Source organism: Micrasema longulum, unplaced genomic scaffold, assembly GCF_059751315.1.
Source record: "Micrasema longulum isolate JH-2025_06_02 unplaced genomic scaffold, ASM5975131v1 h1tg002260l, whole genome shotgun sequence".
Taxonomy (NCBI): domain Eukaryota; kingdom Metazoa; phylum Arthropoda; class Insecta; order Trichoptera; family Brachycentridae; genus Micrasema; species Micrasema longulum.
The window spans coordinates 1-18,239 of record NW_028279418.1 but is presented as its reverse complement, the minus strand read 5'-3'; the positions used below and the strand labels follow the sequence as shown (position 1 = coordinate 18,239).

The 18,239-nt window shown below is 33.3% G+C and overlaps 1 protein-coding gene across 1 annotated transcript in view; it reads right to left on the bottom strand.

Annotated features, from left to right (window-relative positions):
• LOC148272647 (aquaporin-4-like) overlaps positions 1-18,233 on the bottom strand; it is a 37,315-nt gene extending 19,082 nt beyond the window's left edge. The window contains exon 1 of the mRNA XM_088239761.1: positions 18,134-18,233. Within this exon, the coding sequence (XP_088095887.1) occupies positions 18,134-18,220 (87 nt within the window). The 5' untranslated portion in view covers positions 18,221-18,233. The remainder of the gene's footprint in view (positions 1-18,133) is intronic.
• Between the last annotated feature and the right edge of the window lie 6 nt (positions 18,234-18,239).

Genomic DNA, 18,239 nt, shown 5'->3' with positions numbered 1-18,239 from the left:
ATCGCGTTAAGATGTGACACCACGCAAAAAGTTGTCGTGCGTAGTAAGAAAAACGCTTTGATCACACTGTAACTATTTTATTTCAAGAAAACAACCGCCATTATAACAAAAATACAACGTTTACAAATAAACTACAATTATAGGCCAATTATAGTTTTCTATGATATATTACTAAATACAAAGCAAAAATAGTATACTAGTGTAAAGTCACTCCAAACCATTCATTGCACTTGCAAAAAGAAAAATTAGAAAAAATAATTAGTCTAATTGCAAAGACACACATTGATATATAATATATAGAGATGACACTCCATACAAATCCGAGCAAAAAAGTCGTCTTCAAAGAAAAGGGAGGGAGCTAACCCTAAACTGAAAGCAAAATGCGCCAACTTTTAAAGTTACTTGAATTTTCAGTGTCGAATTGTCTCACACATAAGTAAAAATGGCGTCACTATCTGTCTCTCTCACACTTCGTAAAATTACTCATAGTCTCTCTGAAAAAAAAAATCGATACTAGTTTTCATTTAAAAAAAAAATGTCCACACCTAATTTAAGAAACAATTTAGCAAGTCTCGTACTATTTTGAAATCCTTAATAAATGCGCAAACTTTCACAGCTACTTGCCAAATTAGCGTAGTACATTTTATTTTCAGTAGTCAGTTAAAATTGGGCGTAGTATTTATTTTGAATACTTGGTCGGGCAAAGGGTAATATTTTCTTCCAAGTTGGAGCAGTTAGCTTTAAACTTTAGGCAACAATTTATGAAAAAAATTATTCAGGATTACATAATAAAAACAAAATGGAAAAAATAAATAAATTGTAGTAACGGGAGTTAAAGACACAGGGTATTGATTTTCTCAATTTTTTTTTTACTAATTCTACCATCACGCCATTTCCCCGTAGAGGTAGGCAGATAAAATGGACCGCCACATATCCTGGCATACATTCCTAGCTTCTTCCACATTCATACATCTTGTCATACATGCCCTTCGGTTCTGTCTGCTTTTGACATGAACAGACTTAAGATTTTGGTTTATCTGATCATGCCACGTCTTACGTTACCGTTAATTTTCGCCATATATACTTGTTTTACCATTCTTTCGTCGTCCGTTCGTTCTGCGTGACCGAACCATCTCAGAGACCCTTTCTTAATCTTATCAATTATACTTGACTCAGATTTACACTCTCGCCTGATTTCATCATTCGTAACCCTGTCATACATTGATTTCCCACACATTCGAGAAGAAGAGATCGTTCACTCGGCTTTCATCCTTCCTCTACCAGTTCCACGTTTCACTTCCATACACAAGTGTTGGGACTAAACCTCCGCTGTGCACTGCCAGTTTAGCTTCGATTGACATATTATGCCTATAATTTAAAAAATTAAAAACAAAGGATTTTTGTTATTTTTTTCATTCGATTCAATTCAATTAAATTAATTTATTTAAATATAACATGTATATGTTACAAACATACATTTAATACGTTCATATTATAAAAAAGAAAAAAATACATGAAAGAGATTCATGTCAAATTAGTAGAAGAATTCTGCTCCGGAAAACCCCTTCGGATACATGGAACAGATCAATATCCAGAGCGACGTTGTTCTGTTCAGCACAGCGGTAGCTTTTCCAACAGGCATAACCATCGGCAGGTTAGTCCTGTATATCAGAATATGAAACAATCTATGCTGACGCTGTCTTAGGTAATTATTAATTCATAACTAGCATTATCCGTTTCCGGCTTGACGTCGACTTCTGGGACACCCTGCACGTATGAAGCTCCGATAAAACCCCGATTTTTATCATAATTTTTGTCACGAGATTAGAATGAAGAATACTTGTTTGCTAGTCCAATTATCACATTTTGTTCCTGTAACGACTAGAGCTATGTTGTAAATAAGGAAAAAATGCCTACATAGAAGTACGTATCGTCTGTTGGTACCTTACTTTTTGTGATAAGAGTTTCTAAAACGCTTTTAGTGACTCATATAAATCATCGGAAATAGGTCATGTGATTGTAACCATAATCAACGTAACCAACAACAACAACAACAACAAACCATCACGCCGTTTCTCCGTAAGGGTAGGCAGAGAGGATAGAACGCCATAACACTCTATCTTGGCATACAGACCTCGCTTCCTCTACATTCATACATCTTCTTATGCACGCACGCCGATTCTTCCTACTTTTGACATGTCCATCTTCAAGTATTTGATGGACTTGTTCGTGCCATGTCTTTCTCGGTCTTCCTCGTTTTCTGCATCCATTAACATTTGCATCGTAGATCCTTTTAGCCGTTCTTTCGCTGTCCATTCGCTCTACATGTCCAAACCAACGCAGCACGCCTTTCTTGATTCTGTCAATAATGCATGTCTCAGCCTTACACACTTCACGGATCTCGACATTTGTGCACCTATCATACATCGTTTCACCACACATTCGCATGAGGGATCGCATTTCGATACCATTTAACCTACTTTCATCATTATGTTTCCAATTCCATACTTCGCTCGCATACATTAGAGTTGGAACTAGAACTCCGTTGTGAACTGCTAGTTTAGCCTCCTGCGATAAACATTTGTTTGCCAAAGTTGATTTCAGTGGACCGTTCACCCTGTTCCCGGCACTCACCCTCCTTTCAATATCTTTCTCGGCCGTTTTGTCCCTAGTAAACATACTTCCCAGGTACACAAATTCTTCTACCTGATTCAGAATATCTCCGTTCACGCTGATGTAAATATAAATTCCAAGTATATTTTCATCACCATTCCCTTTCCGCACCTAATGGTGCATGGGGCACTGCCTTGATACACCAATTGTAGGATATCATTTTTTTGTTACATGAAGGTAAGATGATCAGTCTTAAGATTCAGGTACCAGTCCAGGTATTATGAAATATTCTAGTGTAAAAACACCCCTTTAAATAAATATTTCTTTTTCTTCCATGACTGATTTAAGCTGTGAGAAACTCGATAAACTTGAACGACTTCAGAATACATGCAAAAGGTATATATTTGGTCTTAGGAAATATGACCACATTTCTGATTATCGTAGGCAACTGAAATGGCTCAAAATTAGACAGCGGAGAGACTATTTTTCCCTCTTACTTTTGTTCAATGTACTTCATAGTCCTAACGCTCCTATATACCTGCGTGAAAAATTTCAACGCCCAACAGTTCATGGTTTACCTCTTCGTTCTAATTCTTAAGGCCACTCTCTTAATACCCATCTGCAATTTCTCTTTATTCCAACACATATAGTGTCCATGCCGCTCGACTGTGGAATCATCTCCTATCCACCATCAAAGGTGTTACTACAGTATCTCTGTTTAAATCACGTCTGAAGAAACATCTCTTTTCTCTTCCTTAATCTCTCCTCCTTTCCTCTTTCCTCTTTTTTCATTTTTCCCCTTGAGTAATAGAATTGATTGAGGGTAATTTATATACAACTGTATTTATTTCTATTTTTATGTATCTTTGGCTTTATTAAATCTTTATTTTTTATTGAATATGTTTTAACTTGAATTATTTATTTATTTATTTAAATCTTAAAGTAGGGCACACATATCATACATATTGTTATGTGTGTTCTAATAATAACATTGCAAATATATTTAATTTATAAATTGTTTATCACATATGTCTTGACCATTATTTTAAATTTTGATATGTTTTTTTCTTCATAAATATTTTTTTCCATTTCGTAATACTTTTTAATTGCTTTAAATAAAATTGAATTTTGTGTCTTTGCCTTTTTCCTAAATGGAAGTCTAATTTTGTTCTTTTCTCTAGTATTGTGATCGTGTTCATGCTGGTTCCGATCATTTTTTTTCCAAAATTCTGTTTTTTTTATTAGAGTTTATAATTTTATGAACAAATATCATTGTATTGTAAAATATTCTTTGTTTATATGTTAATAATTTCATTTCATTTACCATCAACTTTACCCTCGTTTATCTGTTTTTTTCCTAAATAATTCTAAAGGCTTTATTTTGTAATACAGTTAGTTTATCTATGTTTTCTTTGTTTGATAAAAATAAAATGCTACCACAGTAGTTAACGTGTGGTTCAATAATTGCTTTGTAAAAAGTTTTGCAAGAGTCCTTATCAATAAATCTTCTGATCCTTCCCAAAATTGATATTTTTTTTGCAATCTTATTTATTACCATCTTAGCGTTTTGGTGAAATGTAAGTTTTGAATCCAACATTACACCTAAATATTTAATTTCAGTGACTTTATTTAATTTTTATTTTATTGGTTGGTTGGAAGAAATCGCTTTTTGGCAATAAGCCCGCCAATTTTCAATATTTAAAAAAAATATATTCGTAAAGTTCATGTGTTTCCGGTTGAAACTTGAGTTTAAATCCGATCAGTATATTCATATATGTAAAAAACATAACCTATTATTGCCTCTGCAAAAACGTCGTGAAATAGCGGATATAATTTATTTACTTAAAATTGCCTCTGGTTCAATTGACTGTCCTGAACTACTTTGCAAACTTTCTATCAATGTTCCTTCCAAAGTTTTAAGAAATAACCCTCTTCTTCACATACCTCTTGTTTCATCTAATTATAGGCAAAATTCATATTTATGGCGAATTTTTAATTATTTTAATGTAATAAATAAATCATTTAACATAGATTTATTTGCAAATAATCTTAATAACGTACGGCGTTTGCTTTCGAAATAATTCGTAGTATTTTTTTATTTTCTTTTGAATTTACATTAAATTACTATTTATTTTATGTTCGAGAATCTTTTTAAACTTACTGTGATGCTACTTGTGAAAACCTGTAATTGGCTTATTTGTTATTTGTTTTGTTGTATATATAAGATAATTATAGCTGTTGGTTTATTCAAATAAATAAAATAAAAATTAAATAAATAAATAAAATAATGTACAATTAAAATTATGTACAAAAAGTTAAATTAATTTGAAAAATAAAATGCATCCAGGAGGAGAATAATGGCTGCCAACCGTTGCTACTATACGCTTTATTAACAATTACGTTTCAAACTAATACAAAAAAATATTAAGATAATACTGTACAAAAGTCTGATCTAACCTCAGGATCAAACCAATTCTGACATATTCCTCCGAAACCTGGGCTATGAAAAATAATATTGAGGGAACCATTGCAGCTTTCGAAAGAGTAATCCTCATTGTCTATGGCCCTGTGAAAAAAAAACAACTAATAGGAAGCCATATAAAATCTATGGAGCGCCCGATGTAATCAACTCTATCAAGGTGGCGCGCTTGAGGTGGGCTGGCCATATAATTAGAATGGACGACGAAAATCGCATAAAAATCCTAACTCTATCTGTCCCACAAGGACGACGAAGACCAGGAAGGCCCAAAATGCGATGGATGGACTGCATCAGTGCAGATACGACCACGTTGGAAGTGAGGAACTGGAGAGGAAGGTCAGCAGACCGGCAAACTAAATAGCTTCCCAGGGAGTTGAATCCAGTCCTTGTCTACAAAAATTTGGACAAACTCAAAATATTGTTGATAAATCCACCTGGTCCATGAAGAAGTATAGAAATTGACAAAAAAGATTTTCAGGCGTTGCCTAGTATGTAGGTGAAATAATTCAATTAGATGAATCTCATCCGCATAAATAAAGGTTTCAGCTTTTTAACCTCACAAACATCAACAGATTAAAGAATTAAAGGAATATAGATGATCGAATATCGGCAGAATGGTGAATGTTACACAGTGTTTAAAGTGGCCACTTAAACAAGCCATTGACAGGTCATAAGCCCTGTTGATGCCTAGACTTCTATATTGCCTTCTCTTCAATGTTCTTCATCTCTGTTGTAATAATTTAATACAAAAAGCTCCCCAGGAAGTTAAATCCAGTCCATGTCCACAAAAAATTGGACAAACTCAAAATAATGTCGTAATTTAAGTAGTAATTGACTATTACTTTATGTTCAATGATTGGCAATTGAAATATTGACTATTTTGTGGAGGAAGGCGGTACCAGTGGTGGTTCTTCTAGATTACAAAGTTTCGATTTTGTGATGCAGTGCAGCTTCTTCATAGTTATTAAAATGTGTATTTCTTAAAGGTAATTTCTATGCATCATTGCCTCCTTAGAGCCCGGGTGCAAAGTTACCCATGCGACATAATATTATATGATACTCGCTTAGAAAGTGTAAGCAGAGTGGGATGTTTTAGTAATAGTTTAACTTGGCTACAGACGTAGGTGTAGTTTCCTCGTTGCATTATTATATTAAGAATATTGCAGACAATTGGTCAGACAGGCTGGACTCGGGATTAGCTCAGACACCAGGAAGTCTGGAAGATTCCATAGATAAATCTTACTGGCAGAGTTCATTACCGCCCATACAAGGCATGGTTTAATCTTGACTCTAAAATGGCTCCGATCGCGTCAGTTTCATACGAATTTACATAACTGTGACGGATGGCTATTGTCGCTTATTCAGAAATATTATCACTATCGTTCAATTTGATACTGTCTTCTGTATGCTGATGATGCCGTGCTTCTTGCTAGCAGCAAAGAAGATCTGCAATTCTTGGTAACAAAAGCCTACGATGCATGCGAGAAAAGCGATTTGTTTACGAATGTTGATAAATCGAAAGTGATAGTTTTTGAAAGGGATGAATATATAAATAAATGTGAGATCAGTGTGAACGGAGATATTCTGAATCACGTAGAAGAATTTGTGTATCCGGGAAGTATGTTTACTAGGGATGGAAAGGAGGGTGAGTGCCCGGAACAGGGTGAACGGTGCACTGAAATCTATTTAGGCAAACAAATGTTTATCGCAGGAGGCAAAACTAGCAGTTCACAATGGAGTTATGGTGGCAACTCTAATGTATGGAATAGGAAAAATAATTATGAAAATAGGTTGAATGCTGTCGGAATACGATCCCTCTGGCGAATGTGTGGAAAAGCGATGTATGATAGGTGCACAAATGTCGAGATCCGTGAACTGTGTAAGGCTGAGACATGCATTATCGACAGAATCAAGAAAGGGGTGCTGCGTTGGTTTGAACATGTAGAGCGAATGGACAACGAAAGAACGGCTAAAAGGATCTACGATGCGAATGTTGATGGATGCAGAAAACGAGGAAGACCGAGAAAGACATGGCACGATCAAGTCCATCAAATACTTGAAGATGGACTTGTCAGAGTAGAAATAATCGTCGTGCGTGCATGAGAAGATGTATGAATGTAGGGGAAGCGAGGTATGTATGCAAAAACAGAGTGCAAACATTTTTTTTATAAATTTTATATTTTAAATACTAACTTTGTAGTTATTTATTATAATCAAATAAATAAAACAACTTTGTTTTTAAGCACAATTGTTTTCTTACCGACCGGTTTCAAAGCAAACAAGCTTCTTCGTCAAGGTTTACGTAACTAAAGAATTCTTTCCTATTTTATTTTTTTCATGTTTACTAAATACTTCACGTGGAGCCAATAAACCAAGTCTTTTTTTTCCTAAAAGGGTGATAATTTGATATGAATATTTTCGAAGCTAGACAGGAGTGGACTAAAAGAAATATTGTTAGTTACGTAAGTTACGCTAAGTTACAATAATTACGTAACTTTGACGAAGAAGCGTGTTTGCTTTGAAACCGGTGGGTGAAAAAAAAAATTGGTTTAAAACAAAGTTATTTTTTAATTTGTTTTATTTATTATAATTTTTTCTTTGCATTTTACAATAAGTATGGGTACATTAGTAACAATTACAAATTTGTATTTTTATGTATTTCATTGCTTTATATTTGTTTAATTATATATTATACTATATTATTTATGTTTGAGTAACTTGTATTCTTGGCACATATATTTACTTTACATTTGTATATTATCGATTTTTAATTTCTTACATTTGATTAGCTTGGCATTTATAATTAAGTAGTTTTAGTTTTTTCTTTTTTATGTTATTATTTTATTAGTATAGGACTACTTATGCTCTAAAGATATAAAATCTCCATCTTGGAACAGGCTGTGCCATGTTATATGGAGACTATCATAAACAGAGAACACTCTGTTTTCATTTTACATTAATTGGTTTTATATAGATTCCCTGTTGTTATGTATGTATATATATTTTTTCAATAAATTTATAAATAAAATAAACAAAAAAAAACCCACCATTGCATGGCCTGTGTGTGGGTACAGATTTTATTATGAATTAAAATAAAGGCTACTGGAAGAATACGATAGATTTTTTTTAAAGTGCTAATATTATTCAAACACTCTTTTTTTGTCAATAAACGTATGAAGCTATTTTAATTTGCTTTTTTATCCATAATTTCAAAAAAAAAATTACTTGAAATCAATTGTCATATTGTACTTATGAAATTCATTGAACAGTTTAGGAGTTATGAAAAATGAGTGCCTTTGTCCGAGTCTGGATTTGCAATATGAGATTTCAAGTAAACTATTCAATCTTTGACTAGATCTATTAAAACTTTTAGGAAACAAATGTTGGCGCATAAAAACATGCTGATAGTGGTTTCATTTTGTTTTGTCTTGTCTGTTGCACCTTTGTCAACAGGTAAGTTTGCATGCAAAGTTTGCAAAGCTGTCACCTGTTACTCTGACAGCGAGTTCCCGCCAATTTTCGTGTCATGTCGTGTGCCGCCATGTTGGCAGCGCTAGCATCGCCAGCGGAAGTGGCCAATTACGTACATAATCTGGTAACTCTAAGCAGCTACCAGCTACCGTCACCCGCGCATAGTACGGAGTAGGCAGGATCCTGATACAATACGAATTACTTACTATCTAGGACAAGTGTCTATCTAGTATTTTGACCCTTTACGCGTATGATTTCATTTATTTTTTAACTTTTCTACAATAACTTCCTAGCAATATTTTTTAACTAACGCTAAAGTCAATTGATTTATTTCCTGGTCAAGGGTATTGTCTTTGCAAAGTCGTGTTGCCCTTCTGGCAAGAAAATTGACGGTACCTAATTTATAATTTCAAAATATCAAGTTTTTCTAAAAACCACCAAGCTCGTCTGGTAAAAGAAAACACATGCTTATTTCTGTACCGTATTTCAAATGGGCTTTAAATAAAAAAGTGGCCACCTCAGAAATATTACAATTTTTTATTAATCGTAATTGAAGCGAAAATCGCTCGGTGGATTAACATTTTTGACATTTTTAATGCGTAGATATGTGTACCATCGGGTACTTGAGCCCTCGAAATATATCGATGTATCTAGGTACCTCAAAACTTGAAGATAAAGGGTCGGTAGTGTATATTCGTGATCACTCAGGAGAATTTTTTTATTTATGGACTTCATAGAATTAAGAATAGTCCAGAAGGAGCGTAGAATCATGTTTGAATACAACGGACTGTGTCCAATAATTCCCCCACTTAGACACACTTTCGCCGCGCGCATACTTGAACTCACCGAGTAATAGTGCCAGATCGCAAAGAATATAACCATAACACAAATGTAAGGTAAAAAAAAACTATTTGTTAATTTTTCTAAAATTTTATTGTGCACTCGGAAACATTGATTGACACAACAGAGTAGATAAGTAAAGGGTCATTTAATAAGAGTATTTGAATTAATGAACTTTGAACTTAAAATACAAAACAAATTTTATTTTACATAAAACGGATATTTTTATATCATGTTAAATAATATTTTATGTTTTAAAGATAATGTCGGCCAAATGTCCACCACGGCGTTGTTTAATCCGAGGTTAAATTTTCATTAATTCTCTTATTATATGAGCAAAATAGGGTAAAAGATTTTACTACCCTGGCAACACTAACAAAATTTCCATTTTGTTTCTACGACAATCTGACAGATGGAAAAATAATTCAAATTTTAAGTAATGCATTTGTGACAAACACATTCATTTGATAATTACATATGAAATGTGATTGCATCCTGTTTCTTTAAGATCCTAGCAGTATTTTTACACTTTAAAAGGACACAACACGGCATGGTTAAATTCGAATCAAGAGTTGCGTACTGAGCGACGTCTACAAAGAAACTAATGGGTCAAAACGTAAACCTACTCATTTATGAGTAGTTGAGTCGCCTTCTGGTTGATGTGCGTATGCGGTTTCTGGACTATTCTTAATTCTATGCAATGTACTTTTAAAAAAATATTTTTACATTTTAGAATAAACAAGAAGACTTAATAAAGAAAAAATAAAATAAAATGTTCAAAACAAACGCATAAAATCATGATGTATCAAAGCGACCCCGCTCCGAAGGGTTGACTTTGATCATCAAGTTTTTATTATTTACTCGCTCACACGTTTAAAGTTCGAAACTGATCAAAGTCACCCCATTCCACTTACTCTACTCGAATCGTACATTTTTACGAAAAAACTATCTCGGCATTCGATGACGTCAAACTTAGTGACGTCACGAATTGTTTGTTTTTGGCACCATTCAAATTACTATGATTGAATCCTTTATATCTCCCTTATTTCTTAACAGATTTTAATAAGAATAGTACCGGTCGGCTTGTGATTTTTTAGATTAATTTATAAGCTAATAAAAAAAATCCATGATAATTGCTCATTCCACCGGCCTTTGAAGGGTAAATGGACCTATTACTAAACCAATCGTATGACATGTATGCTGTTTTTATCCGGCGCAAATGTATTGTGATGTCTCACATTGTAACAACACAAGTGATGGCTTTTACAGTATTCCAACAAGTAGTCTTCTCTCGTGCCTTGTTCTATTTTAGGCCAACATTTCTGCAGTGCCTTGGGCAATTCTCATGTTCCTCAGATAAATTTCCATACAAAACAATGCGTAATTTGCATTCCCATCGAGAGATAATTAACTTAACACTATATTTCTGATTTACCTCCGTATGATTCAGAATTTGTTCTTACTTCTTTAAATAATTACTGGGTTTAATTTAGTACCTGCCAGTGTAACTGGAAACGCTGAGGGTATTATAAATTACTTGCAACTGATTACTTATTTATTTATTCAAATTACAATAAATATATTTCATTGCAGAATTATGTTTGAATTACGTAATCACATGATTCAAGTGGTTATTTTATACTTATAGTGAAAATTCTTGATGGAAGTTCATTGTAATTTATTATATAAATAAAACACGAGTGATACTTTAACTCCTGTGTGGCTGTGATTTCACACTAGTCGACATAGGACACAAGATTTGATATATCTCTCTTATTTTTTTAAATGATGAATTCGTATTTTTTGTAATCTTCAAATGGACGTTTTCACACCCGATTTGGAAAGTAAAATTTGTATCACTATGCTATATGTAAATACAAAAAATATTTAACCTTGCTACGCGAAGCATGAATGTCCGCTAATTCAGCAACACATATATACAGATACCTTATACAAGACAGAGCACGAAGATAGAAATCATAACTAGGAAGACTGAGACGCTGTTTTGCGGTGGGTGTCATCTAAAACAGATTTGGTCTTCAGTCGGTTAATGACAATGATGGGGGACGCACGCGCGTAACATGAGCGGCGTATTTGTGATTTTCCATTTATTTTGCTATAACAGGATTAAATTATATGTTTATTCCCATAAATTATGGAAAAGGAGTTATTAAACAGTAGTCTCCATGTTTTTCATTTTTTTCAAATGTCTGAACTTTAGAATATTCCGTCTTTTACTAGTGGTAACACGATGTTACATCATCGCGCGCAAAGGGATTATTTACCACAGTCTTTTAAGAGTTTATCCACAAATTTGGAATATCCAGTGACCGGTTTCATCGCTTTCGCGACATCTTCGAGGAAAAATAACTTTATTTAATTTACTTACATATAACTTTGAAGTATCTATCCTTACCTCTGTTTTGTATAAATACATTTAACGAAAAGAAATTTGAAAGCGATGAAACCGGTCACTGGATTTTCCGAATTTGTGGATTAAAATATCACTCGTGTTTTATTTATATAATAAATTATACTTCTCACATATTATCACAGGTTAAGTATTCAAAAGGTTATAATTTAATTTTTATAAAATTTCTTAATATTGTTCTTTATTTACTATTTAGTTTTCTCATGTATCTCTATAATAATGTATAAACCTATATGTATGTGTGTATGTTTTCATATGTAAATTTATTAAATATTTTTCTATGTACCCTATACCTATGTTGTTACATTTCCTGATTTTTACTTATTATTGTATCTTTTAGCTTTTCTTATGTTATCTTTAATTTTAACTAAATTTACATACTTATGTTTCACTGCTGCACTTGAATGTAATTTCTAATATATGTAAAAGCCCGTAGGGCGTGTAAATTAATAAATAAATAAATACATAAATGCATAAATAAATAAATATTATACATAGTACGAGCTAAACCCGGCAATGCTTTTCTATTGCTAGATTTGAGTTCATACTCATATATAGATTAAACGAACACAATCTTAGCTATTTTTTTTACAATTATTAGATATTTTAATGTTTTTTCATTATGTATTTTTGTATTATTTAATTTGATACTCACTCTTATTTGGCATATTATTTATTACTCCGATTTCTTACTATAATATAGAGTAAGTTTCTAGAAACCGTATCTCAATCAATTATGTCAAAAGTGATGGTATTTACGAGGGGAAGTGAGATTACTGACTGCATAATAAATGTAAACAACGAATGTTTAGAACAAGTAGAAGAATTTGGGTATCTGGGAAGCATGTTTTCAAGAGATGGAAGAGTAGAAAAAGATGTTGGAAGAAGAGTGATTGGGGGCAACAAAATGAACGGAGCACTAAGCACAGTAATTGCTAATAAAAATATGTCAATCAAAGCTAAACTGGCAGTGTACAACGGGGTTTAAGTCCCAACACTTATGTATGCAAGTGAAACATGGAACTGGCAGAGGAATGATGAAAGCCGAATGAACGCGGTTGAAATGTGATCTCTAAGACGAATGTGTGGGAAATCAATGTATGACAGGGTTACGAATGATGAAATCAGGCGAGAGTGTAAATCTGAGTCAAGTATAATTGATAAGATTAAGAAAGGGTCTCTGAGATGGTTTGGTCACGTACAACAAATGGACGACGAGAGAATGGTAAAACAAGTATATATGGCAAAAATGAACGGCAACGTTAGACGAGGACGACCAAGGAAGGCGTGGCATGATCAGATAAACCAAAATCTGCTCATGTCAAAAGCAGACAGAACCAAAGGGCATGCATGACAAGATGTATGAATGTGGAAGAAGCTAGAAATGTATGCCAGGATTGACGTGTGTGGCGGTCCATTCTCTCTGCCAACCCCTACGGGGAAATGGCGTGATGGTAGTAATAGTAATATCTCAATTATCATTGCAATTATGTTTTTATACATGTATATATATTCTTTTTCTATTGATTTCAATGATACTATTATTGCGTATATTTGATTATGTATAAATATACATTTGTATAATTTGTATTTCAATATTTTTATCTGATTATCTTTTTTACATTGTATTCTTTGGAATTTTATTATTTATTACTTATACCTTGTTTTTCTAGATTGTAATTCTATTGCATTACATGTCATTATAATTTAATATTATTGATTTTACTATGTGTTTTTTATTGTTAATTGTTATGGCTTGACACAGGCACAGCCTTAAAAGCCTTAATAAGTTCATTAATATTTATTTAGTGTAATTTTAGATGAATGAAAGAATAAATCCATAGTTTGATGTCAATTATTGCATTTAGGTCAAAATAAAAAAAGTTGTGTTTCGGATTGCATAAATTGTGAGGATATGCGGCGGTAGGGAATTTCGATAAATAGGTATTTCAATATTGTTTTCTTGTCCCTGTCTTGCAGATGCCTCCCCGATACTGTGCGAAAAAAACAACTGCATGTCAGATCTTTTGTTAGAATAGACAAAATCAACGTTTCGCTCTCCCGTTTTCCGCACCTGAAAACTGAACCGATTTGATATTTTTTGGACAGAGTATCAAATTTTTTTTTTGTATGGGTAGGTTTTGGGTTTTTCAAAAATATTTATCATACCATGCACCCGAAGACAGCAGATAAAACAGGGGGTTTTTAAGGGTCTTTAAACGGTTCTAGCTTCCATAATAAACAATTTATCAAAAAAACAAACCAATAGGAACACGCCAATGGTAAATTACTGCATTAGTGCCATAATCCAGACAGAAAATACGGGAATACGTTTGCATGAAAAAGTCAGAGTGCGTTTCCTCTTCATAATGCTTTTACGTAAACGTAAAAACAGGTTCGGTTTTCTTAAATAAAACCATTCACCTATTAAAACACATACTTCACCTCCAATCCTGTAAAATTATGACACTTAACTCACGCCCAAACGATCGGTCATGCCCAACGCGTATTTAATGTAATGAAAGAAATGAAGAAATATGGATGTTTAAACATAGGCAAAATGGTGAATGTTACACAGTGTGTAAAGTGGCCACTTAACCAGCCGTTGACAGGTCATAAGTCCCTAGACTTTCATATTCCCTTTTCTAAGGTATTCTCCATCCCTGTTGTAATTTGTTAATCATATCTATGTTTGTTATGTATTATGGGCTCCACACAACGGATGCAAACTCCAAATTACTGCGTACAAAAGTGTTGTATAAAGTTTTCAATGTTCAAAGGTTTTTTAAAGCAATATTTTGAGTTTGTCCAAATTTTTGTAGCTAAGGACTGGATTCAACTCCCTGGGGAGCTGTTTATATTAACAGATTACAACAGAGATGAAGAACATTTGAGAGAAGGTAATATAGAAATCTAGGCATCTACAGGGCTTATGACCTGTCAATGGCTGGTTTAAGTGGCCACTTTACACACTGTGTAACATTCACCATTCTGCCCATATTTGAGCATCTATATTCCTTCAATTCTTTCATCTGTTATGTTTGTGAAGTTAAAGAGCTGAAACCTAGTTTCAATTAGATGAATCTCACTCGCACAGTGTGTAAAGTAGCGACTTAAACCAGCCATTGACAAGTCATAAGCCCTGTAGATACCTAGACTTCTATATTACCTTCTCTCAAATGTTCTTCATCTCTGTTGTAATGTGTTTTAAAGCGTTTGGAAATTCTTAAAATGAAGCCCAGCATTTGGTAAGCTTTGGTGGCCATTTTCAATGAGTTGTAAATAACTTACTATTAGAAAATGGAAATCAAGTCGAGATAGAGTGGGGTACGAACCTCGGACCTCTGATCCACGAGTCCGCAACACTAGCCACGAGACAACAACCCGATTATTATAATATTTTTTTCGCATTTTTCTAGAAACTCTGCCGTATAATTGAATGCTCTAATTTTTATCGCGCACAAACATTTTTCGTATCTAATTTTCCAAATAAACATAAATAAGTCAATGCTTTGTGACTTTAAAATATTTGACTGAAAAGGTCGTTATTTAATATGTAGGTGTATAAGTACGATCAAAGTAATTTGTAACTGTCGTTATAAGCGTACGTCATTTCAAATTATAAGTATTTTGATTTACAGACTGCATTATCTGATTTAAATCCACGTCGTTTACATACATAAAAGCGTAGGCAGATACTAAACTAGACCCCACAAATCTTTATCAAAAACTAATTTCAGTATGTTATTTTGATTTATTTATCCATATTTATATTTGTTGCAACAGAGAGGGAAAACATTTTTGAGAAGGGAATATGGGAGTCTAGGCATTTACAGGGCCAATGACCTGTCATTGGCTGGTTTTAGTGGCCATTTTACACACTGTGTAACATTCACCAATCTACCCATGTTTGAACATCCACACTTTCTTAACTCTTCCATCTGTTGACTTTCTTGAAGTAAAAGAGCTGAAACCTTTATCACGTGGGTGAGATTCATCCGGCTGAATTATAATTGACTCAGATTTACACTCTCGCCTGATTTCATCATTCGTAACCCTGTCATACATTGATTTTCCACACATTCGTCTGAGAGATCGCGTGTTTCGATCGATCATGTTTGAACATCCACATTTCATCAACTCTTCCATCTGTTGACTTTTGTACAGTAAAAGAGCTGTAACCTTTATCAATTCACCTACTAGGCAACGCCTGAAAACAATTTTCCTTTTTTTTTTACTTCTTTTACCAGGTAGTTAATTCAGAAATGTTTTGAGTATGTCCAAATGCTTGCAGACTGGCTGGATTTTCTCCCTAAGGAGTTGTTCATTTTTTAATTTGTTGCAAGAGAGAGGGAAAACATAGTATTATGAATGCGAACGTGTGTTTGTCTATATCTTTGTGTTTTCTTCACGTCGCAGCGGAGCGACTGAATAACGTAATTTTTAATAAAAAAATAATAAAATATAGAAATGAGTGAGATTATTTGAGAATAAATAGACGGTAAGGTGTAAAACTGAAGAATTTATATTATTAATATTTTATTAACGCATTAACTTTGTGGTCAACCATTTTATTAAATGTAATTAAATATTTGTATATAACCACTGATCGACTTTTCTATGTCTACCGGTTTTGAGACGTACCCCTCTCTTCGTTTAAGCATTTTAATAAGCTTAATTAAATGCATGTCGTGTTGATTTTATATATTTGGGCAACAACTATGGTGAAGGTGTACAGTGAGTTTTGCATGTTGGTTTAATTGGTGTTCCGATGAAGAGACGGGTACGTCTCGAAACCGGTCAACATAGCAAAGTCAATCAGTGGTTATATTGGTTATATTGCTTATATTATGTTAGTCCAAGATCCTTCAATTTTCTAACCAAGGAACTACAAAACATCAAATCACTGGTACATTTTAAAGTAGGTTTTGAGGTCTTGGATCAGCATGGAAGGAATAGATAGACACATGCTTTAAAAAAATTATTAAAATTAAAAATAAATGCATTCTGCAAATAAATCATGTTTTCGTAATATCAGCATTTGTTAATTTAGTTTTTATTTTCTTTTTCTTTTCATTCTTTTCGTGTTCATTTCATACCATATATATATGCTATTCACTTTTCAATAATTAAAAAAGGTATGGCCCACGCTTAGACGCTGAAGTCTTTGTGGGCATTTTTTCCAATTCATGTTATACCTTAATTTTAAGATGTATTTTTGTAAATATATCTCTTTGTAAATAATATGTGTATGGAAAAATATACAAATATTTAATAACATTAAGTGAAGTTTATTTTTAAATAAAAAAATAAAGGATCTACGATGCGAATGTTGATGGATGTAGAAAACGAGGAAGACTGAGAAAGACATGGTACGATCAAGTTCATCAAATACTTGAAGATGGACATGTCAAAAGTAGGAATAATCGGCGTGCGTGCATAAGAAGATGTATGAATGTAGAGGAAGCGAGGTCTGTATGCCAAGATAGAGTGATATGGCGTTCTATCCTCTCTGCCTACTCCTACGGGGAAACGGCGTGATGGTTTGTTGTTGTTGTTGTTTATTTTAGACGGGTTATGGTTCCGCGGGCGTTTTACTCTATTCGAAGTCAGAATCTCGCCATATCACAATTTGTTTACTATTTTCTAAAAACATTAAAAAGGGAAGATTAAAATTTTACCATAACTTTTGCGTTCTTATTCAAAATGTATATGGGCTGCGAAAAAATAAAAATAAAAGCATACAATTTTACGAAAACGCAAATGTGAGTAAACTTATTTTATTGAGCCGGATACATTTAGTAATCATATTTTGTTATAAATCCGAGCCGGATAAATCCAGTTATGTGTGTTTACTAAACCTAATTTCGTCCTTCGAGCCGGATTTTATTTATTTAATTATCTATATTTTTCTCTTACAAACTATAATTGACAATAAAAATAATGTGACCTCACTGGGGTTACCCGTGCCGAGGACCCTTAACAATATACTTTTTAGAAATGTTTTTACATTAAAGAATATACAAAGAAGACTAACTTAATAAACAGAGATAATTAACAAAATATTCACAGTTTTAAAAACTAGGTATGTACATCTATATTATTTACATCACAAAACGCACAATGAAAATAACAAAAACCTAACATAAGCTATACAATTGTGTTAAATCCTCTATGGTCCTTCGAGCCGGATAGAATCAGCAATATGATAACTTATTTCTCTATGGTCCTTCAAGCCGGATAGATCAAATTATACATTCTTAAAACAATGAAATACACAATTAAATATTTTAACTTACCCAGTGATTTTCCCAGTTACCAGCGATAACAGCAGAGCCGAAGGAACGCGCCGGGTTCATTGAAGAGCCAGTATAGTCGATAGCCATCAGGTGCCCAAGGGTGATG